Source organism: Centroberyx affinis, unplaced genomic scaffold (assembly GCF_046629955.1).
Source record: "Centroberyx affinis isolate AG114_WGS23_722 - 3 ecotype Tasmania unplaced genomic scaffold, CSIRO-AGI_Caff_v1 ptg000558l_1, whole genome shotgun sequence".
NCBI lineage: Eukaryota > Metazoa > Chordata > Actinopteri > Beryciformes > Berycidae > Centroberyx > Centroberyx affinis.
In genome coordinates this window covers 80,220-105,337 of record NW_027279201.1, presented here as the reverse complement: position 1 = coordinate 105,337, position 25,118 = coordinate 80,220, and the positions used below count along the sequence as shown (strand labels likewise).

The 25,118-nt window shown below is 41.2% G+C and overlaps 1 protein-coding gene across 2 annotated transcripts in view; it reads left to right on the top strand.

The window, feature by feature from the left end:
* abcc9 (ATP-binding cassette, sub-family C (CFTR/MRP), member 9) overlaps positions 1-25,118 on the top strand; it is a 52,253-nt gene that overhangs the window by 5,954 nt on the left and 21,181 nt on the right. For both annotated transcript variants that reach the window (XM_071518223.1, XM_071518224.1), the window contains exons 7-23: positions 101-295; positions 2,114-2,278; positions 2,420-2,575; positions 2,754-2,888; positions 3,435-3,597; positions 4,165-4,205; positions 4,326-4,468; positions 5,348-5,456; positions 7,836-7,943; positions 14,095-14,167; positions 15,282-15,387; positions 19,581-19,619; positions 21,629-21,730; positions 21,917-22,001; positions 22,143-22,223; positions 23,502-23,639; positions 24,983-25,108. In XM_071518223.1, the coding sequence (XP_071374324.1) occupies positions 101-295; positions 2,114-2,278; positions 2,420-2,575; positions 2,754-2,888; positions 3,435-3,597; positions 4,165-4,205; positions 4,326-4,468; positions 5,348-5,456; positions 7,836-7,943; positions 14,095-14,167; positions 15,282-15,387; positions 19,581-19,619; positions 21,629-21,730; positions 21,917-22,001; positions 22,143-22,223; positions 23,502-23,639; positions 24,983-25,108 (1,965 nt within the window). The remainder of the gene's footprint in view (positions 1-100; positions 296-2,113; positions 2,279-2,419; positions 2,576-2,753; positions 2,889-3,434; positions 3,598-4,164; positions 4,206-4,325; positions 4,469-5,347; positions 5,457-7,835; positions 7,944-14,094; positions 14,168-15,281; positions 15,388-19,580; positions 19,620-21,628; positions 21,731-21,916; positions 22,002-22,142; positions 22,224-23,501; positions 23,640-24,982; positions 25,109-25,118) is intronic.

Sequence of the window (25,118 nt, the reverse complement as noted above, 5' to 3'; positions counted from 1 at the left end):
GTAAAACCCCACTATTGACTATATGAGAAACACATAAACTTTCATAATTTCTCCCCTTCTCCTTCCACCCTTCCCTTCATCAACCCCTCGCCCCGCACAGAGCGCAGAGGAGCCGGAGCGAGCCCCGTCCATCTGGCGCTCCATGTACCGGGCGTTCGGCCGCCCCATCCTGCTCAGCAGCACCTTCCGCTACCTGGCCGACCTGCTGGGCTTCGCCGGGCCGCTCTGCATCTCCGGCATCGTGAAACACCTGAACAGCAGTGAGGTCACCAAGCCCGACAAGTTCAACGTGCGTGTGTGTGTGTGTGTAGCGTAAAAAGGTTTTCATTTCTGTTCTGCTGGCGCCAGTGGGACCATCGTCTGGTTGAGGCGTTTGCATAAGGTCATTTTGTTGGAGTATAAGTGAAATATAAGAGTTGTCCACACACACACACACAGATTGCGTGTCTGCCTGTCACAGTGATGCTGGGTGGTCCGGCCAACCAATGGATGACTCACTTCCAGTGTGATGTCACCAAGGCGTTGGTCCTAGCCATCATGTCAGCACTAGTGTGTGTGTGTGTGTGTGTGTGACTACATGTCTATGTGTCTGAACCATCCTGTCTCTGACCTGGTAATATGTCTCTAATCTCACTTTGCACTAGTGTTGTAATGACTCACACACACACACACACACACACGCGCACACACAGACACACACAGAGCAACATGTAGAAAGCGACACTAGAAAACTGTGAAATCACATAAATGTGCATTAGTTACAATGACACCAGTTATCCATCATGTCTTCACTTTTCCATCACTTTTATACATTGCACCACATTAGTTTTTCATTGTTCTTAAACTCCACATCCATGGAATACAAAATCGCATTTCCAATGCTGCTGGGTTCATTTCCAATGGACTTCTTAGTAATTGTGATCTGCAACTGGCAGTTTCACTTCTGTGCGTTCAGTATTTAGTGTGCTATGGTGCTTTTATAATGATGCAAATGTCACAGGCTTTTCCACCCTGACAATAATACAATTCTGGAGGGAAAATATTGATTATCATCAGCTTCACTCCAAAAATATTGGTGTCAGTATCGGCCTCCGAAAAACAGTATCGGTTAGACCCTACCTTTAACCACAATACTCTGCAGATGAATAACATCTGCCCATGGCAGCGTAATGAAGAGGGTAAACAGTGGTGTAGCAGGCAGAGAGAGAGAGAGCAGACTTTTACACTGACAGTCCATTTGGCGAGGGCAGAGACACTGGCAGACCTGATCACAGAGATGAGCTCCTCTTAAGTCCATGCCAGCCTGCAGAAATGGTTTTAATGGAGAGAGAGAGAGAGAGAGAGAGCGAGAGCAGACACTTCTACAATGACAACAGATATTCATTCAGTCCATTTGTCTGGACGGTGTTATAGTTGATCTGGAAGTTGGGCCGTTGTCAAGTCCATGCCTGCTTGTTAAAGTGGGTGTAATGGGTAGTGAGAGATAGAGAGCAGAGCGGGCCTGCATTTCTGACTGACATGGAAAATTCCCCGCTCACCTCACACTCTTTCTCACAATTTAATATTGAGGGAAGGCCTGTGGAGCATCAGACTGGGCTTTTTGATACTATACCATGTGTGTGTGTTTGTGTGTGTGTGTGTGTGTGTGTGTGTGTGTGTCTGTGTGATTCCATCCTGTTCATGCACAGTATCTGTGTGGGTTTACAGATGCACTGTATATTTGTACAGTTGTAATGTGTGTGTGGATATACAGATCTATTTCCATATACTGTATATGCTGACATCCAGATGCCTTGTATAGACTCTTTAAGACATCAAAACTGGACTGCTTCTGCTGACATTATGTATTTAAAGTATTTTAAGAATTGATTAGTACTGGGAAAGTTGTTATTGTTGTTAAATGTCAGCTAATGTAGGGCATACCTCATGCTTTCATTCAAAGATGAAAAGTATGAAAGTATTTGGTGATATTCTAATGTACAAACTAATGGTCATACAATCACAATGGCTACATGGAAGAGACTATCTAATAAAATGGAAATACTTGTAAAAAGGCTAATGTTTCCTGTATGTATGTATGTATGTGTGTGTGTGTGTGTGTGTGTGTTCCCAGGAGACCCATTTCGGCGTGTACTTCATGTCGTCCACCGAGCTGCTGCAGAACACTTCGGTCCTGGCCGTGCTTCTCTTCCTGGCGTTAGTCCTGCAGAGGACCTTCCTGCAGGCCTCCTACTACGTCACCATAGAGACGGGCATCAACCTGCGGGGAGCCCTGCTGGTGAGTGGAGCATCATGGGAAATGCGGTGTCAGAGGCATTAGTCAGACTGGAAAATCACCAGTGGGGGGAAATAACCAGATCAACAACTTCATTAAAAGTGTTGCTGTTTTTGTATTTACCGTGTCTGTTTCATTAACTAGGCAATGATTTACAACAAAATCCTTCGTCTGTCCACCTCCAACATGTCCATGGGAGAAATGACCCTGGGTCAGATCAACAACCTGGTGGCAATAGAGACCAACCAGCTCATGTGGTTCCTCTTCCTCTGCCCTAACCTCTGGGCCATGCCTGTACAGGTACAACCTACCTGTCTATCTGTCTGTCTATACTTCACTCCTCTAAATACCTGGTAGTAGAGCATTTGTTTATACAGTGGCGTTTTAGAGAAGAATTTAAATGCTTATATGTTCTGTCTGGTCTTGTCTCTCCTTCCTCTCTCATTCTCCTTCATGATGGGCATTTTGGTGTTTTCAGATTGTGATGGGGGTGATCCTGCTATACTATTTGTTGGGCTACAGTGCTTTGGTAGGAGCTTCAGTCATAGTTCTCCTGGCGCCAGTCCAGTATCTCATCGCTACTAAGCTGGCAGACACACAGAAGAGCACGCTGGTGAGTACAGTATTTATAGTATTTAGTATTATAGCACTGCGTCTTTCGTGTAGAAGGTTTTGTAGATGTGTGTAATTGGGGTAAATTTATTTATGAGACTCTGGTTCACTTCTGGGTTCATTCCGTTATCTGATATTTTCCCACCCATATCGGCTGATGGCGATATTCATTCTGTTGCTATTTTGACAGTTGTATTAAGTGACACACTCTTAGACAAAAGATCACAATAATGCCAATTCCACAAAAGACCATAGGAATCGGGCAATATTAGCTTTAAAAATCAACATTGGTATCAGTCCTGAATGATGTGTGTTTTTTGATGTGTACATATTTACGTGTTAGTTAACATACAATACAGATACAAATGGATTCAACCATATATCACTCATCAGCATTTTAGTATAAGGATGAGAATCAAAAGTGCATTTAGCATTAATCTTTCATGGTCCATTAATGACTAATGACACTTAGCCATTAGTTATTTTGTGTTTTAATGTTAGATAGATTAAATAAGGGAGGGACTGAGGGATGACTTTTCTCTTTCAGGACCACTCTACAGATCGCCTGAAGAAGACCACAGAGATCTTAAAGGGCATTAAGTTACTGAAGCTGTACGCCTGGGAGAATATCTTCTGTGACAGTGTGGAGGAGACCAGGGGCAAGGAGCTCACCAGCCTCAAGACCTTCGCTCTCTACACCTCTATGTCGAGTAAGACGGAACGACTGGAGGGGCTCAAGCTAGTGCCGCTAGACGACTGAGTTTGAATTATGTGCGCTGAATTTGTGTGATTCTTGAAATCAAAATCCTTAAATTGCATCCGATTTTATTTTAAAAATCTGAAAAATGTCCAAAAGCTTTCATATTTCAAAGTAAACTCTCGGAAAGCTTTCAGATTTCAAATGAAACTCTTCGAAAGCTTTAAGATTTTAAATTCAACTCCTTCAGATTTCGTATTCAACTCTTGGAAAGCTTTCATATTTCAAATTCAATTCTACAAAACCCTTTCATATTTCAAATTCAACACCCCGAAAGCTTTCAGGTTGTAGCAACATCTGGGCAATTATGAAGAACAATAGATTCCAGATTTTATCCAACTTCCCTCTAGCCATCAGCTTCAGCCCATATGACTTTGTTTTTTTGTTTCTTTGTTCCTTTCTTTCTTTCTTTCTTTCTTTCTTTTCTCCCTGCATTTCTTAAGTCTCACTCACTCTCATTTCTCTTTCTCACTGCAATAAAACCTTTGTCTTAACCTCTGTATCTCCTCTCTCCATGCAGTTTTCATGAACGCTGCCATTCCCATCGCTGCCGTACTTGCGGTAAGACATTTCGTGCCGAAGTTGAAATCTAATAAGCACTAATTTGACTCTTGACATCGTGTAATAAAAGATGCTGGGTTGGATGGTAAAATATGGAAGTTTTGTGTGCCGTCTTTGCAGACATTTGTGACCCATCACCTCCTCAACTCGACTGGGCCCAGTCCTTCTGAGGCCTTTGCAGCCCTGGCGCTGTTCCACATCCTGGTCACCCCTCTCTTCCTGCTCTCCACCGTGGTGCGATTTGCTGTCAAGGCCCTGGTCAGGTGTGTGTGTGTGTGTGAGAGAGAGAGAGAGAGAGAGTGCGAGACTTGAAAAAACTCATTGGTCAAACGCTGTTAAATGCAGCTAAACCATTGTCATAGATAACCAAGCTGCTCTCAATTTTCTATTTTAAAAATGCGTTGACAGCATTGAAATTAAAGCTGCACTAGGCAACTTTGCACTCTAGGGACATATAACTTTTAATTTTTGAAAATTTGACTTCACTATTTGGCTGTAAATTTTGATTTGTCAGTTCCTGTGTCTCAGTTAGTAGGGATGAGACACTCTTCTCTCTCGTGGCCCCACTTTGTGATTTAGATGGATGTATTTTTACGTAAAGATCTTGTCTAGTGCAGCTTTAAATTGGCCAGTGAAAATGTGAACCTCACATGCCCTTTATCGCATTTATGCCCTCCGCCTCATCTGGCTTGTGAGGCTGCTTTTGCATAACCATCCTTTTAATTTTACACTCCACAAATCATGGTGAGTAAGTCTGTCACAAGGCCACTCTATCCACATGGGCTTACTCCCATCTGGTCCTTCGTGTTGTCATGTGTGTTGTGTTCCTGTTCTCACTGGAAAGAGATTTACTGTATGCTGTATACTGTTACTGAGGGGTTTAACTGGTAATGCTATTTTGACCGAGAGAGGGGGGATGTGGACATGACTAAACAAGGAACACCAACTGGGATGCTGTGTCACAGACAGGATACGGTTCCAGTGGTGAATCTAACTAAGAGAACTCGGAGGAAACCTGATAGGAATGAGGAGAAACTCTAAACTCCCTGGAGCCGACTGCTATCAGTATCATCATCATCACACTTATTTATGGACTCTGTGTGTGTGTGTGTGTGTGTGTGTGTGTGTGTGTGTCCTTACAGTGTTCAGAAGTTGGGTGAGTTTCTCCAGAGTGATGAGATTGGAGACGACAGCTGGAGAAACGGAGACATGTCTGTTTCGTTGGAGGCGTTTAAAAAACATGCCGGGGCAGTGAGTATTACTGATACCAGATCAATTAACGAAACGGTGATAGCAGGGCAGGTGTCAATGCACTTTTTGGATTTTTATGTAAAAATACACCTGAGGGACCCCGTAGATTCTCCTTATTTGCCCAAAATTCTGGTGTCGGGCGTGGTCACTGGGAAGGACTCGAAATTTAAGATTTAAAAAACAAACCTTCTCCTAAGCAGCAGCAAATAAGTGCCAGCCACTAAGAAGAAGAAATTTAGGAGTCTGACTATACTGATGTCATGATACATGATTTCTGGGTAATGAAAGAAGAAATCCCAACAATTACCTCTCCACATGGGCCCGCCAAAGTGCCTAGTGCAGCTTTAAGCAGATCAAAACAGAAATAGTTATTGCAATTTATTTGTTTGGGATATGGCCCGCATTCTCAATCAAAAAGAGTCCTATTCAGACCTTAATGTACCTATAATATGTCTAGCGCTCGCATTAAAGAAATCTGTATACTAATAATGGCCAAATACATCACACAGGATATCAATTGTTGACTCACAAAAACTTGAAGGGAAAGAATTGGGTTATGCAACATAACACTGTTGATTCCAGAAGCACTGCCAAGAAAGCGTTTTAATGCGCTGCGTTTAACAGACAGTACATCCATCCTTCCTCGTGGACGGGGCTTGGATCCCTGAGGTGTGCCAGATCACACAGCAGCAAAATTCCTTCCGTGTAACATTGCGTCCTTTCCATCCCGCTGACAGGTTCCTTTTAACAGTGTGGACAGGCAGGCTGTGGGAATATCTCAGGCCCTGTGTTCTTCTGCCTGGAGCGGTTCTTAATGGAACAGACGCACCGAGGAATATGCGTATATTGGTCAGACAATGACGTGCAAAGACACACACTCACTGTAACCACCAGGGAATTGAGCACACAAGAACAAATATTGAGAAATAGAAAAAGACATCAGTATTGATATTTGTTGGTGTGTCATGCAGAAATGGTCATAAGTGTCTGCAATGATTAAAGCAGTTATTTCTGCCATACAAATCATTATGGTTTTGGGGCTGTGGGGGGTCACTGGCACATATACAAAACATCACAACCCAGTACATTACAGTCCAGGCTCTAATCTTCTGCCTGTCTGAGGTTTCAGGTGACTGGGTCACATGGTGACTATTATATCCCAGTGGGATTATCACTGTGTGCATCCAAAAGGGACAGTGATACTACAGGGCTGAGAGACACGGGGAACTCTGTAGAGGCGTAATGGTTTTCAAAAAAAGCTTGAAAGGCGAGCTTTTAAACACTATAGATACATTTTCATTAAAAAAAAGTCCTTAAATTCATCAGTAGTCGTCAGTAGTTCCAAAATATAGATGACTCGATCTTCCACAATGTTAGTATATAGGGCAGAGGTCTTAAAATAGCTCATGACTTAAATTTTTTTTTTACTTCTCAGGCAATAATATGAGTCTGTACCACTTTTTTCAAATTTGAAAAATGGTGGATCTCAATTTGCCAAACAAAATGTCATTTTTTCTGACTGTCACTTTCCTAAACAACAATCATATTTAAGTTATTCCCTCTACTACTACCTCTGTGTCACAGTCCCATTTGCTGCCACAGTGTGTCCTTTCTATCAAGCTTTTAGTTGAATGCACTTGGAGACACAAAATGAGTGAAGTGAATCAGAATCACTTAAAGTGGTAATCTGCGAGATCCTTGTATTTGTATTTTAGCGACAGCTTTGTTGCTCGGCGCTCACTGCTGTGGTGTTTCTGCACTGCTCTTCCCACAGATCACCTGTCAATCAAACAGTGTGTCCAGTACTGTGACATCTTTTTCTTTGGATTTTCTGTTGATGCAGTTTGAGTCTCTGTAGGTGGTGCTCTTTTCTGTTTAGTGTTTGGTGGCTATCACTGCTCATGCTAACTTTGAAGTTCTTCTTCTATTCATTCCAAACAAACCAGAAATTTAAAACGCATCACTTCCTGTGCGCCAGAAGATTTTTCCCAGGAAAGAGCTACCAGACAGCGGGTGTTTAGAACAGCAAATGGAAATGCTTTCATGAACTGGATATAGGTTGACTCACTATTGTGTTATATCACTTGGTAATAGAGAGTAGTAGTGGCAGAGTGATGGATGGGTGGATGAATAGAGGGAATAGGAGGATGTGGGGGTAGCTGTGGGATTGAACCACCCTTTAGGCCTAAATCCCCAGGGCTTAGATGAGAGAGAGACCCCCTCCTCATCTTCTCCCCAAGGAACTGAAGCGGATGGAGGAGAGTCCAAGTTTATTAGTTATTGCTGACTGGAATCTCTCTGTTTCTTTTTCCCTCACCCCTCGTCTCTCCCTTCTTCTTTCACCCCCCCACCCCCCCCCCCCCACCCCTTCCTCCCCAGACCAAAGCAATTAACAGGAAGCAGCCTATGCGCTACCAGATGGACAACTACGAACAGCCAACCAGGCGACAGATGAGACCCACAGAGACCGAGGACGTGGCTGTAAAGGTCAGGGTCAAAGTTCACACGTTGGGGAATGGTGGAAGGGAGGGAGGATACAGAAAGAGCAGTAGAGTATGAAGAGGCACAGAGGCCAAGGACATAACTGCCAAGGTCCAAGGTTAAAGGTTAGGGTAAAGGTTTTAGGATTAAAGGTTCGTAAACTTGTTCAGCCTTGAACATGAATGAGAAAGAGTCTCTCACCCTGGGACCCAGGCTCATGAAAATATATCACTATGATCATGGGACGATTTCACGCAATAGTCCTTTTAAAGTCCGAACCACAGTTTGCTAGGTTGTTAGATTGTATTGTTTCACATTGCCTAATATCTAGCACAGTGGTTCTCAACATGGGGTCCGGGGACCACCAGGGATCCTTTAGGGCATCCTAGGGGGTCCCCAGCAAATTGATGAAGCGTTAAGCTTCATTATTTCATTTACAAGAACAATTATAAAATGTAGGAGACTGACTATTTTGATCATAGTTTCACTGTTATCTCTCTCTGGAGTTCTGGACAAAATCATATCTAACAATAAAAATATTCTCAGATTTGGGTCCGAGGGACAAAATCGCATCAAATGGGGGTCCGTGGCCCTAATGTGGACTAAATTAGGGGTCCTAGATATGAAAAAGGTTGAGAACCACTGATCTAGCAGACCTATTGCACAGATATTGTGATGAAAAATCAAACTAGAATGGCACTCAGAGGATGTTTTCACATTATAATGCTACACCTTGCCATTAAACGACCCTGTAGTATTCTGGGGTACTTTAAATGTAATCCTCTGCAATGCGTCGCACGTACTTCCACTTTTGGGCCAGTAGGTGTTTCACTTGCTAGTGAGATTTCAAGGCTTAAAATCTGTATAAGGAAGGGTCAATGACTTGGGAAACCTATCGACAAGACAGAAAAACTCCCGTCAACGATATGTCTGCATTAGGTGAGTTTATGTTCATTTTCGTAAATATTGTCCAAGGCAGCAGGTGTTCCATTTAGCACGTAAGAAAACACAGCAGCTCCTTACCGACCATGGAGAAAAAAAAGAGACAAGAATATCGTTAATGACTCGTTAATCGTTAATGAATATCGGATGTTGTTTAGTGTAAACGGCAGGATCGGGTGGTGGCTGCAAAGTGGGCCGCGCATGACAGTCAGTTTTCTAGAGTCACACTGAGATTCTTGGCAGTCTTGGCAAGAGTCATTGTGGTCTTGTCCATAGTGATGGAGCGTTCTCGAAGGGATCTAATAATAGGGCCAAGCGATGTACTGTAGAGTACAGAAGAGGGGGCCCAGGACGGAGCCCTGGGGGACCCCTGAGGGACCCCAGTGGAACGTGTGCGCAGTTAAAGGAATACACAGAGTTTTTGAGATATTCTATACATACATACACTATGTTGAGTGATCGTGCGACTGACATTATCTCAAACGTGAGAAAATGAGAACTTGTAGAAGCTCTAATGTTAAATGGTAAGTCATTTTAAATGATATATGACTAAGTCTGACAGTTTTGTGTATGCGATTGGTAAAATTTGCTTGAAATTTAGTCCAAAAATAACATACTGTTAGTAACTAGGGACTATTTTTCCTGTACCCACAAGACTTGGAGCACGACTTGTTTTGTTTCCAGAGGTAGTGAAGATGGTGGGTGATGGGAGACTGTGTCCAGCTGACTGGCAGTTTCATAGTCCTCCCTTAACGATGGCCTGAGTGTGAGGAGACCTAGGGGGATAGATATGGTTAGATTCAGTGCGGTGATGGGGTGGACTGCCATGTTACCAGAAATGGCGAGAGGGACAGAGAACAGAAATAGACATGAGGCATGTGTGATGGAGATATAGAAAGAGAACAAGAGAATGTAAAAGAGAAGGGATACAAATGGATTAGCAGAGTGCCAAAGATACAAAATAATGGGAACACCTCATGAAAAAGGACCTTTGATGTAACTAAATCATAATTCAAAAGCAGCTACACAAGCTGTTCTGGTCCTTAATAACTACTTGATATTGATATGTTTTTAGATGTACAGTATGCCAATGGCCATTTTGAGTCATTTTTCCTTCCATTTTTCCTTTCTTTTCTATTTTTCCTCCAGCTGTTTCATATTTTGACCAGTTTTGTACATACATGGGTCTTGTGGGTGTGTGGAATCATACGTGTGGTGTGTGTGTGTGTGTGTGTGTGTGTGTGTGTGTGTGTGTGTGTGTGTGTGTGTGTGTGTGTGTGTGTGTGTGCGTGTGTTCTCTCGTCTCAGGAAGTGTGAGATTCTCACGAGAATTTGTTGCCCCTTAAAGGGCCTTGTAAATGTGGCTGACATTTTCTCAGCCCCTCTGTGAAGGCCAGTCTTCCTGTCTCATCCCTGCGGACGCTGCTGGAACTACCAGACAGCGGTCCGCTAATTAGAGAGAGAGAGAGAGAGAGAGAGAGAGAGGTAGAACACAATAGAAATTCATAGTTGAATCGTAGGTGTAGGATTTTATGAGCTAATGAAATATACAGTTTTAGCCTAGTAGACAAAGGTGTATTTCAGGTAGGGAAAGTCAGGGAATTGGATGAAATCTCTGGGCAAGTCAGGGAGTATCAGGGAATTTTTTTAATGGATTACTTTACAGGAATATAGCAGAATGTGTTTTCCAACTTGTTTCACACATTCATTGCATGAGCTGGTGCTTTTCAGCCCAACTGGAGTGGAAACCAAACAGAAAATGTGTTGTTTTTCTAGTGAGAAATCTGCCCAGACATTCTCACCTACTGTATATTCCGATATGACTACACTTGTTTTCATTTTCACGTTTATTTCATTCTTTCTGGCACTAAAAAGCTCTTAAAAAGTCTTGAATTGAACTTGAAGTAACTTGCAGAAACCTTTTCTTACGACCCCTCCTTTCCTTCCTGCAGCTTCCAGCATTCTGTTTAATTTATCCTCCTTTGATTTTGATTTTTTTTCTTCTTTCCTGTCTTTCCTGTTTCGCTCCCCTTTTAACATCTCTCCTCTCTCTCTTCCTTTCTCTTTCTCCTCTCCCCCGTTTCCTACTCCCAAATCCGTCTCTTTGCAAACTTTACTGCTTTTTCTCAGCGGCCACAGAATCAGTCTTTCATCTCTTACATGTTTGTTTGCTCTGATCAGCTGATCTGAGTACGACTGTGATGCCTGGCTCCTCTGTTTGTAAGAGCAGGCTAGAGGTTGATTTATCAGACAGCAAACGGAGATTATCAGACAAAATAACCATTAAAGTGATACTGTGACGTTCAACAAGTTAGCCTGTGCCTAGAGGCGCCCTTTGCTTTTAATGAGGAATTGTAACCTGGGTTTCAATGGAGAATTTTAGTGTCCCATGGTCTAAATGCTGTTCCAGAGGCTTTTCCACTCTCACAAGAATACAATTATGGGGGGAAAACACTGAGGTCCACCTTTCAAAGGATCTTACATACATTACAATAGTTTGGAGGAGTTGGTGTTTCAAAGTCTTAGTGAAGTACATTTACATGGCCATGTCTACATATGAGCAAAATAATGAGATTTACATATAATTATACATATGCATGACCTTCACATGCATATGCTATACCATCATTTTGTTGATATAGCTCATGCGCTTCCCTGTGCAAACCTTGGCCTGAATACTTTTGAGGATTTTTTTGGAATGAAAATGGTGAAATTTAAAGATGTTGGATAATAGCACAAAATTTTGGTTGTTGGCAGCTTCAATCCACAAATACTGGTATTGGTATTGACCTTCAAAAACCCATATCTATCGAACAGTACTAACAATGCTATTTTAGTTATTTCTCTGTTATGTCTCTGTGGCAATACAGAAAAGGTTTGACCCACAGGTGCCTGGTGAGGAGAAACACCAGATTTAGATTCCAAATGTCAAGATGTTGCTTAAAAATCAACATGGACCCAGTATCCAAAGGTCACATCCTCTCTCTCTCTCTCCCCATCGTCCCCCTGTATCCTCTCTAATAAGCCAAAAACATCACAAAATTATCGTCATGAAAAAAGTCCATCGTCATTCATTTGCTTACAAAGGAACTACAGTGTTCTTAACTCTAAGATGCCTTTGGGGGACTGCGTCTTGTGTGTGAGAAAGGAGTTGCGGGGAAAAGGCAAGGGGGGGGGGGGGGGGGGGGGGGATTGTCAGATAAAATAAACATGAAATAAATAAGTAAAAGCAACAGATGGGAGGAATGTAAACAGAGATAGAGTCCTAGCAGGAAGCAGGGTGATAGATCACTAAAAAGGGATTATGGGATATGAGGGGCCTATAGCGTATTGCGCTCTGCTGTTGCATAGCGATGTCTTACTCTGGGCTGTTTACTGCAATTAAGCTCTCTTAAAGGTGCAGAAATGAGACACTGGGTCTAATCTGCAGGTGAGGAAACGTTTGATGCTGGAGTGACATTTTGAAACGGGACAGTTGCTAATAGGGTTTGACAAATAAATGGACCGCAGCACCTGCTCCTCTGTTGTGTCCTGACATTTTCGTTGGCCGCGTTCACTCCAGTGAACTCTCGAGAACCCCGGTTTCTGCAGCAGGGGGTCGGGAGGGCAACGCGTGACGGGCCGACTTTTTGGTGGATCCCCACGTAATGTGACAGCGGTATGTGTTCCTCTGTTGCGTAATGCCATTTCACTCAGGGCCGTTCGCTGCGATGAACTCCCAGCAGCTTGGTTTCTTTAACTGTGGGTCAGGACATAAAATGGGTCACGGGCCGAACTGGTGGGTCCCCACAGAACAAGAAAACAGCACGTAGTCATCTGTTGCATAATGGCATTTCATTCCGGGACATTCGCTGCTATGAACTCTCAGTGACTTGGTTTCTAAAACTAGTGGATTCCCAGATAGTGGGACATCCCAGCCAGCAAACTGGCATGCAATTAATCTAGTATCAGTGTTAGGGCTCCAATGTAATTTCATAGAATCAACGTTGAAATCTGGCATTTATTCATCATCTTGTTCTGCACTTATCTGGCACTGATATAGCATTGACAGTAGAGTGAAAACAAGACAACAAGACAAGTAAACATGTCGTCCTGCACGAATGATGCAGGCACCCTTTGGGCCAATCAGTAACAAGTAAACAAATTTTGTTACGCTTCTCTTTGGCCAATGAGTGCAATTTTACAACTGCCAGAATGGTGCAGTGCGATGCATCTTTACATTCGTGGAAATTCGATCAGCAGCGTCCGAAACATTGTAGCTCCCCCCATAGGCCAGTCAGTGTCATTTTGAAAATGTCAGAAGAGAGCAATGACATGCATCATTCCCCAAAGATTTGTCAATATCCAATCAGTGGCGTCAGAGATATTGTGCACAGATGAACGGACGGATGGACATCGTGGGGGACAAAAAAATCTACTTTAAACAAAATTTCTGTCATCTTTTTTGGTTGATCTAACGTTGAAATCTGACATTGTTATAAAACTTTTTTTGCTAATTTATCTAACATTGACACAACATTGAAAATGGGCTGAAAATGACACAAACTTAAAATAAATCTTTTTGGTTGATCATTACCATTGAATGCGTGAAATCAATCCTCCTTTATCTTTTTTTGTGAGCAATTAGTATTGATGTTGTGAAGTGCATATGTGTGTGTGACTGTACTCCTGCAGAGGCCGAAAGAAGAAAACTAGTTTGAACTAACAAACATATGCAGCCATACGCCTTTTGAATTGGAAATTAGGAAATGTTCAGGACCTGAATGTCAGACCTGTGAAGACTTCGTTGATGTAGCAACTTTTCCCTATATCACAAGCTCAGCAGCACACCAAAACATGATGTCAAAGAACGTTTAATGAGACACTAAAGGAGCAGAGTTGCGTTTCTGCCTTCCATCAGCTGACTTGACTCCAGCAATTCAATCTTCTGGTGTAAAACAGATGAGAAACAAAGGAAACGCCTTTCCAGATTGAATATTTTACATACTTCTCTACACCATCTAGAACCAACAAGGGATATAAGTGGGACTAATATCCCTTTTAGAGTGTGTTATATTATAAGTCTGTGACACCAAAGTGGGCCTGGAAGATTCTGGTTAAAAGAAACTGACCCACAAATTCAGTAGTGCCACAGTTCTGTGCTTTAACAAAACAACAGCAGCAAAATTAGCCTTTTGTACTTAATTTCTCTTGATTTCCCCATATTTCTCTTCAGGTGAGCAATGGATTCTTCACCTGGGGAAGCAACCTGTCAACGCTGTCCGACATCAACATCCGCATCCCCACAGGTAACTGACCAGGATAAGTATTACAGAAAGTCAATATCAATAAACGATCCACATTTCAAAAGATGCTCCATAGACACTGATAATTCTAACTACCAGATAATGTTGGCATATTACAAATTCGATTGGTTGGTGAAAATATGAATTCATTTGTTAGTCTGGCAGTTGACAAAAAAGTAAAATTCCTACTCTGGTTGTGAGAACATATTAAAATGTGAATGGAATAATCTAGATGTGGTGTAGGAGGACTGTGGGAAAGTTGCAGCAACGTCACTGGAATACCAGGCGTCAGGAGGCCAGGTCAAGTTTAGGAGGCTGTGCAGTGTAGTATATCACACACACACACACACACACACACACACACACACACACACACACACACACACACATACACACACCTTCCTCTTGGGAAGTGACTTACTAGCTATCCCAGTTATCCTTCTAAGACGAACATGATTGGTTGGCCTGCCAAGTGTTAGTGTAATGTTATTTGTAGCAACTTAAGTGTGTGTGTGTGTGTGGCATTCCTATGAGTCAACGTAAGTGCTCAATTTCAGCTGAGCTAGAGTCTGTGTGGAGTGGACTAAAGGCAGACTTTAGTTTCCACCTCCTACTAGTATTTTTTTTTTTTTACATTTTTAACAGATACCAGTTAGGTTTGTTTTGTTGATTTAAAGAGAGACAGATCAGATTAAAGAGCCACACATTGGCTGTTGCTCTTTACTTTTCCTGACAGTTAATCTGTAATGACTGACCATACAGCTCACTGTGTTTTAGTTGAAACTGATGAAACGCAATTCAGTTCAGTTGTTTCTTTATTGAAAGGTAACAGAGATTAATTGGATTTGCTATAGAACACTTGAAATGATCTCAACATATTCATGCATAGCTACTTGTGTGGAATCTGATCAAAATGTATCATTAGAGTCAGTTCAGGTTAAGGTCTTCCCATAGACAACCAGTGTAGTATTGATCAATTCTACAATAAATATGTAATCAATCAAACTGCATCACATCAATCATATCAGATGACACTGACTGGACCAGATCTTATTTATAATAAAAGGCCAATATTGACACCATATATCTGTCTTCTCAACGTCTTCCCTCTGTCCAGGTCAGCTGACGATGATTGTGGGCCAGGTGGGTTGTGGGAAATCTTCCCTTCTGCTGGCCATGCTGGGCGAGATGCAGACCATCAATGGAAAAGTCTACTGGAGCAAGTAAGACATCACAACAACAGAATTCAACATGTTATGTGAAAGCTTTACCTAAATTATGACTCAGGAACCACAATAGGGTGTGAGCCTATTTCTGATACTGTATGTGCCTACATGACAAGAAGAACAGAATAATAATAACGATGTATGCTTTGCTGACATAGGAACAACAATGAAACTGTGAGTTGCAGCATCAATGTTTCATGGTTAGTAATGAGATGAAATGATAAAATCACACTATCTACAGAACGAGAAACAGCAGATTTCCATTTTTAGGAATTATTTTGCAATTTGCCTCCTAAGAAATCCATGTGAGTCAAGACACATTTTAGAATCACTATCCATGGCTATAGGTCCTCATTACCAATGCTAATCAAAGGTGCCATCACAGTATAGGCCATCCCATTCCATTCTTTCATCAGTACATAGACTGATCCATTCCATCCATTCTCCAGCATCTCGTGTTCACCTGTCCATTAAGCTTTTGTGTGTTTTCAATGTTCTTTCCATGTTCTGTGTGCGTTTTCTGAGTGCCACCATGCCAGTTTTGCTCCTTGTGTCTAATCCAAATTCAAAGCTTTATCAGGGCATCCGCAGGTCCTTAAAAACTCTGGAAAAGTCTTGAAATAAATGTCTTCACTCCAGTTATTAGTTGTCTTATATTTCACCATGCAGTTACTGGTTTCTTTGCGCTGCATGTCGACTTTTAGATTAATACAGAACAGGGTTAGTAGTACAACATGCAAGTCATGTTCTTATGTTGTCCATTTTCTTATCCTGCCCATTTATAGTTTTAAAACTGTCATTAGCGATGTTCAATCAGAAATAGACTGGTTTATCCAGCTTTGCTTCTTCATTTTGGTTGTTAAATTGGAATTAATTCAATTCCAGGTAGCATTAAAAAGGTCTTAAGAAGTTTCAGAAACCTGCAGATACCCTGACTATTGCTGCTGTGATTTCACTAATGCACCCTAACCTCCACTGTCTGTATTCCATGCCTCCATTTAAACAATGACAATCCTGTCCAAATTCTATTAATATAGTTTGAAACTCTAATAAGATTCATAAAGTCATCCTTCAGTCCATCTCTCAGTGGTGATGAAGCTGAGGATGGATCTCTGATTAGCATGTAGAGATGAGTTTATGAACAACTGAAAACAGCTATTAGCCTACACAAACAATTTAGCCCCAGATAAAGCCGTAGTAAAGTCCCAGGCAGTGCTTCTCACTATTAGAGAAGCACTGCCTGACAGAGACTAATCAGCTATCAATTAGTGTCAAGTTTCCTAGGAGCGGTTGTAACAGTATGATTCAGTTTCCTTCTCAGATGGTTATAATAAAATTAAATGGCTTTTTGGGTTATTGAATCAATTCACTTCCTCACTGAAAAGGTTTTCATTATAAAAATGACAGCAAAACCGACTATTGATCTCATTTTATGGCATTTGTAGTCAAACATTCTCACTGAGTTGAATGTAATTGCTACTCAGTGACGAACTCTTGGGGATATTGAATTATACTGAAGAGGTTTTCATTATGAAATTACCAGACCAGTGTCATTATTTAGTTGTATCATTATTTGTAGTCCGTTTCCATGGCAACAGACATGCCCTTTGAGTTTATTATTATGACCTATAGTCTCACACAACAGCAGAAGCAGCCAGTTAGTTACTGAATCAATACTCTGGAGATTATTAATGAAGACTGGATAGCAAAGAAGCATCTAAAATGACAGTTGCCGTCACTTTGATTGATTGCTGCAAGTTTATTTAGATTTATTTTATTATATATATATAGTAGATATATATTTTGACTTGAACTGAACTGCCATAAAATGTCTATGTTATTGAATTTTACTTATTTGTAGGCATGTACTCACTATGACATTGACTTACACAAGACAAATCAATTGTATTTGTCAGTAGAAGTCATTAGAGAAAGCCATAGAACCTATCTCTACCTCTGCTCTTCCATCCACTGATATGTACAGATACTCTAACCATCATGGAAGTCCCTCTTTGTATGCATATGCTCGCTGCAGTGCCGCTTCTGCACCGTCGCTCCACCTTTTTGGGGAATTATTTGGAAGCAGCTAGATGCAGGGTGGGGGGGACTTCTGCCATGGTTACCACTGTATCATGTGATGCTGATAAAAGGTCTCTCCCTCTTGCCCCTCTTATGATAGCAATGAAGCATCTAAAATCACTGTTGCTCTCATTTTTGATTGGATCGAAACAATACCGATGTGAAGTCTCTCAAAGCAGATCAATTCTAAAAAACCTGGTAGATTGAAGATGCACATTAGTATCATAAGAGGATCTGTAGCCACCAGGGCTGGATACTAACCTTTGCCTGACTGTGTGTGTGCGCGTATGTGTGCGACTGTGTGTGTGTGTGTGTGTGTGTGTGTGCGTGCGTGTGTGTGTGTGTATGTGTGTGTGTATGGTCTGTCTCTTTACGTCCTGCCCTATTGCCATATCAGGCTGCCTGATTGTGAGATGGTCCACGAGGGGAACATAAGGTACTTTCTCCCTGGTCTCTCCTTTCTAAAACACACTCATTTACACACACTGTACTGTATTTAAGACACATTCACTTTTTAGCCATTTAGCTGACAGTCTCATCCAGAGTGATTTACAGTAACTAGCTAAATCCCTAGATTGTCCACAATGCAAGCAATAAGTTGGTGACTTTTTGGTGACTTTTGTTACTAGTTACTGTTACTTTTCAGACTCTCCTGGCAACTTTATTTGTCAAAAGTGTCTATCGACAAATCAGGCGATTTTTTTCCTGACCATGGGGAACAATATTTTACGCTTCTTGCTTGTCTAATCCAAAGAGGTCTGATGGTCACAGTGCTTCCTATACACAGTGTAGCCCCAGTGTATGCGATATATGCAAATTATTCACACATGATGTCATCAGGCGACTTCTAGCAACTTTTTGAGCTTCCAATAGCTAGGCCTACTTTCCTTAGAAAAGAGTTGGCAACATTGAGCCAGCCAAATCCAGCAAGTTTGACTCTTACTGACATACATGTCATACACTTTAACATACACTTAAACATACATGTGTTACAGCATGTGTATGTTAAAGGAATACAGCAAGTTTTTGGTAGATTGTCCCCTTATAGGCAACTTAGCCAACAAGTGATGAGAACATAGCGCCTACTGTCACTCAACATAGCGTATGCTAAAATGTTAGCATGGAGCCTACTGTCACTCAACATAGCGTATGCTAAAGTGTTAGCATGGAGCCTACTGTCACTCAACATAGCGTATGCTAAAGTGTTAGCATGGAGCCTACTGTCACTCAACATAGCGTATGCTAAAGTGTTAGCATGGAGCCTACTGTCACTCAACATAGCGTATGCTAAAGTGTTAGCATGGAGCACCGGATCCAACGATCTACTGGGGACACATGGATGATTTTGGTGTCTGTATTCTCATCATGTTACAGCTGAGTTGTCCAACACAATCTCCCAGAAACATGATGTATTCCTTAACTCTGTATCGGAAAATATAGGCAAGTAAGCATATTGTATTTAAAATACAAGGCATCTTAGGGCTGTCACTTGTAGTAGGCTATATCTGCCAAAACTAATGCATGCTATTATTAACAGTATATGTATGTAAATTAAACATTAAGCAATACATTGCCTGCATACAGTTGAAAAGATCCCCCACATACAGAATATGAGACTTCGTGCTAGGTTAAGCCAGGGCATCATTACCACACACATACGCATACACACACTCACACACACACACACAGAATATTGGACATCATTCTAGGAGCAGTCACAAAACCTAATTATCAGACAGACAATGACTGCATCAGTTACACTGCTCTTCTTTTCTGGGTGGGAAGGTTAATTAAATTAACAGTTGGCAGGCTAACGGTGTGTTCATGGTCTGGGGTTTGGCATGTCGACGCACACGGGAAAAACATCTGTCTCCTCCATAGCTTTTGTTTTCACGCTTTGTTCCTTTCTTTCTCTTTCCTCATCGACTTTTCCTTTCTCTGTTTCCTGCATCTCATCACGCACACCGTTGATTTCAGGAGGCTTTGTTCTGTTTCTCTTTCCTTCTTTCTTTTCCTTCGTCTTTAATCACGCACATTGTCACCCACACACACACACAAATGCTGTCAATTGCAGTCGGCTCGTTCTAACACATTTGACGTGACTTTGACAGTTGGTCAGAGACAGAGGAGTCTGACGAAGACATCAGGAGGTATAGGTTCCACTGCCGGTCTCCCGCTTCCCGTTTCAGATCTGAAGTGACCCCTTGACCCCTCATCTGTGTCCCCTTTCACCTCCTCTCACCTGTTTTACTCTCGCCTCCATTTGTCATCTTTACTCTGTCCTTTCTCTCAGAAGAAAGTACATCTACTGTTTGTCACTGTACACAAAGGATTTGATTTATTACAGGCTGTGTTGTTCTTGATCACACATATACAAGTTTAGTTGAAATTGTGCATGTGATTTTTATTCGCAAATTGTGTCCCTTTTTAATGTTTTTGGCAGTAATCTGCATTGTAGGCTTTTTGCTTTTTTAACCTTAGTTGCCTTGTCTTTGAGCTTTTACCTTTCTAGATTTATTTTGGTTTTAGTTCCTGAGTTTATTTATCCAGGGAAGGATTTTTGTGATTTTTTTCAACACTGCCCTGCTTCACATTCATATAGTTCAAATAATTCAAAATCCCGCTTCTTCAACCTTCCTGCTGCTGCCGCTTGGCGTTCATATGTGTGTGTTCAGGAACAACCCCATCAGCTTTACTTCAGTGCTTTGACAGTGTACTATCTTCTGCTCATCTTGTGTCTCTTTGTCTATCATCTCTTCTCCCACTGAGGTGATCATTGACTTTGTGCTAGCCCATATTGGAGTGGTTTGTGCTTGTAGTGCTGGGAGTCTGTCTTAACTCAATGCTATTATCAAATAAGCCACACTCAATTTCTATTTACATAGTCGCAAGCAGACATAAATTTGTACAGGCTGTTCCAAATGGTTTCCCTCAGACTAAACTGCTGGGTTCAAATGCCAAATGTGGTTTAGAACAGAAGTGCTGAGCTGAGACCAGTTTGTGTCTTAAATCATGTGACCTTTGCACTGTCATGTGGATGGATCATAGATCAGTATTTTTATTTTTTAAAGGCTTTATGAATATTGTCATGGAAGGGCCAGAAAAATGATTTTGCTCACACAGTATTTTTTCAGCACAGTATGTTTTCAAAAGGAACAGAGTAATATTTTTTGAGAAACTAAATGTCTATAGCTGACTCCCATCTATTTGGGCCAGTACAATTCCCTGACACAGACTGTATGTACTGTACAGTATACTGTACATGTGTGTATTAGGATGTGTTTATATTGGTTTGCTGAAAAATACAGTAATCTTTTAATAATAGTAGGAACAAGTTTTCAAGCCATCATTATAAAGGGAAGAACTGCTTAACAGGATGCAAGAGAGCACAAAACTATCTAAAAATTATATTCACATAACAATACAAGTTTACATAATAAAATCACAATTTCAGGAAACAAAATCTCTTGGAGTGTTGGAGTTAAAATTCAAATTCACATCAGACTCCCAGCAAAGTGCCACAGTTGTTGTTCTTGTCGATGTTGTTCTTGTTGATGTCGGTGTCGCTTTAGCTGTCGTTCTTATCGATTCCGTTGTTGCCGTTGTTGTTGATTTGCAGTTCATCATTAACCTGATCCATATTTATCTCTCACATCTGACATTACCTTACATGTTGCGGTGGAGTTTGACAGCTTCCAAAGACATTTACTCCCCCTCTCCCTCTTGTCCTCTCTTGGGTCCCGCATTCATAAAGCGTCCCAGAACGGGAGTGCTGATCTGATCTGACATTAGTTTGCCTCTTAAACAGTTCGCAGACACAATTTTCAGATTAGTGGATACAAAACGAAAGCAAGAGATTGAGCAGTGACTCACAAAAACATTCACTTGTGCGCACAACCTGCTGTTGGGTGTGCAGGAGATATAAAACATGCACTTGAGCTGCATAAAAGCATGCAAATAAATATAAATCATGCACACATTATAACTTAATATGTAGAGTCAGTCCGCTAGACAGAAAAAAACGTATATCACTTTAAGGAATGATGCAGTTGATATGGCGATTGTAGATCAGCACTCCTGCTCTTAGACGCTTTATGAATACAGGACTTGTAGTTCTCATCTGTCATCTGTTTGCCTCTATTTCCCATGATGCCCCCAGCAAGAACAGGTACTCTGTGGCCTACGCTACCCAGAAATCCTGGCTGCTCAATGCTACAGTGGAGGAAAACATCACCTTCGGCAGCCCCTTCAGCAAGCAGAGGTAAGATGCCCCCGCTCCCACAATTCTTGCTGAACGTTTCTCTGCTTTTTGGCTGTTTTGCGTTTTCATTTTCTTACTTTAAAGGGGCAATACGTAATAAGACTTCTAGAAAATAGTCTCCCAGCATTGAAGACATTCTGAAGATTTCAAAGTCCATGCTGACTGTGATCATGTTGTGTTTCTCAGGTACAAGGCAGTGATCGACGCCTGCTCCCTGCAGCCAGATATTGACCTGCTGCCCTTTGGAGACCAGACTGAGATTGGAGAGAGGGTGTGGACTTATTTGTTTAGTAATTATTTGTGATTATCATTCTGTGAATGCTCGGTTTTCAGTATCTGTCAACTGGTACTGTTTTAAACCAAGTTAGTATCTTTGAAAGTCTAAATAGAAGGGACATTTGTGATCTTTCAGGGCATCAACCTGAGCGGAGGTCAGAGACAGAGGATCTGTGTGGCCAGAGCTCTCTACCAGAACACCAACATCGTCTTCTTGGTGAGTTCAACTCCTATTATCAGCCAGTTGGCATATTAAATCTATATACGAAAGTGCATGAGTCACAAAAAATTTTGGGACTCTTCTCACAGCTGTAGAAATCCTCAACTCCCGTAAATGAATCTGTTATCTTTCTCTTTAAAGTATGTACAGCAGCAGAAATGATGTTTTGCATGTCTCCAATGATTATAGGGTGTTTCCAATATGTGTGTGTATGTGTGGACAACATACTGACTCCCATTATGCATGAATTATTTCGGAACACATTTTGATTTCGAATATTTTGTGTATTATCATCAAATATAGGCAGTTGATTTGATTTCCGTGACAACCTTCTGTGGCCATTGGGATGAGGAGTTGTCCATTTCTTACTCTCTCCTCTCTTGTGTCATGTGTTTATCTTCCTGAGTAGTTACATCATTTCCTGTTGCCATCGCAGGTTTTAATTGGCTATCAATCACAGACTCCAGATTAAAAGCCGCCTCTGGCATTCTTTTATACACTCATCACGCTTAGTAATGTCTTGAATAATTAACAAAAAAGGTTTTATTGATGAAACACTGTAATGCAATATGAGATCTGTACAGGGAATGTTTTCTTAAACATTGTATTTGGCTGTAAAACTGCGGCTGCTCGGGCCAGAGAGGGTCAGATGTCTGATCTCAGGTTTGGATTGTGCGTCATACACACTCAACATGAAATGCATCAAGTAATCATAACCATGACTCCATTAACACACTATAGGACAGACTCCTGTAGCACCCACCCACCCTGCAAAAGACACATCTAATAGAGCAGAGACATACAGCTGTTCCTCCCTCAGTAGACAGGATTCCTGCCATGGAACTGATGAAAGATTCCATGATTTTCCAGAGCTAAACGTGTTCTTCCCCCATGGTTTCTAAATCTTGTTCTTCTAAAGGGGACGAACACTCCAGGTTTCCACTGGTTTCTGGTTTCCACTCCAGTTGGGTTAAAATTCACTGAAATCTATTTACAATATATTCTTTACAATATATTCTGCTATATTCCTGTAAAGTGAGGCAGTTGTAAAATCCCCTGATGTTCCCTGACTTCTCCAGAGAATGTATCAAATTCCCTGACTTTCCCTGTCTGGAATAACATGGAATATTGAGTGATGTATTCCAGACTGGAAAGTCAGTTTCACCGGCAACTCTCTGGATGACCCATGATCAGTGTTGCACATCTGCCTGAGGTTTCTGGAATTAGCCTAACTTCTTCTCTCCATCACCCATCTGCCTCTCTCCTGTCTCCCAGGACGACCCATTCTCAGCGCTGGACATCCACCTCAGCGACCACCTGATGCAGGAAGGAATCCTCAAGTTCCTACAGGATGACAAACGCACCGTGGTGCTCGTCACCCATAAGCTGCAGTACCTCATACACGCTGACTGGGTAAGATGAACCCCAAACTGATATAACAATACCCAAGATAACTACTATACTGTGCTGTGGTACACATAGTCCCAATACATGACGTTCTCCAACATCACGCCAAACTCCATTCAGAAATCTGGCAGTTTTATGAGGCCTTGCTTATTGGCACAGGTGCATACTGAATGAATGAATGAATAAATATTTTATTTTCATGTCTGGTCATTTACGTGACCCATCCCTCATGGAATTATTCAGACACATTAACTAACAACAAACCAAACATTCCGGAATGTTAACCCACCATCATCTAACAGCACAATACATAGATATCATCCAAAAATAAATAGCCTATAAACATAAACAAAAACATAAACATCATCCAAACATAAACATAAACATAAACCTTCCACAAATAACGCTCCAGGAGATATCCCACAATGGAAAAACAGCAAAAATAAGCAAAAATCCCTCCCAAAAAAACAGCAAATATACAAAAATACAAACACAGCCCCCTAAGCACAAGACACAATACACAAATCCAAAGAGGACAAAATCTGCATCTTCATCCATTAGTGCCAAACACTGTATATTTGATCCAGTTCGTAAACCAATATAGTTTGCAATCCATATAGAATAGAGTATCAGGAATTTATCTATCATATGTTACTTTTCTCCTATTCCATGCTTTAGAGAGATATTCAGAGAATGCAAAAACATTATCAAAAAGGTATTCAATTAAAGCTCCATTCTCCATACCTATCAAATCTAAATCAGGAACATGAACATTTTTAAACAATATTTTTCGTAAATCATGATATAAGGGACAGTATGGGATGAAATTAATTTCGTTCTCCACTTCATTCAACTCACAATACCCATTAAAATATGACTCATGTTATTTTCTGAATTGTTAGGAGGCTCTCTTTAATTTGGCATACACACAGTCCGCCAAGCAATATTTATTTCAAGAAAATTTCAGCTTCTAAAATTGATTCACACTGCTCACTACCACCTATAAGTGTACGTTGGTGAAAGAAGTTTATAGGAATAACAAAGTGAACCAATTCTAAAAGTTGCTTGGTTGATTATATCAGTGCCAAATTGAAAAGTGGCTCCTAACAATTCAGAAATTAACGTCATATTTCCATCTCCATACAAGAAAGAATGGCACATACCAGGATTATGGTATACCATACTATGCTACACCACACTATGCTAAACTACAATCTTCTTTCTGCCTTGGCACCTTCCTTTCTACCATACCACCAGTTCGCTTAGCAACCAATTCATAACTATCTATCATGTGTTATCTTATTTTAATCTTGTTTCATCTTATCGTTTCATCTTATTGTCTGGTCCAGATCATAGCTATGAAGGATGGCTCTGTGCTGAGAGAGGGAACTCTAAAGGACATTCAGACTCATGATGTTGAGCTCTACGATCACTGGAAGACCCTGATGAATAGAAATGACCAGGAGCTGGAGAAGGTACTGTACA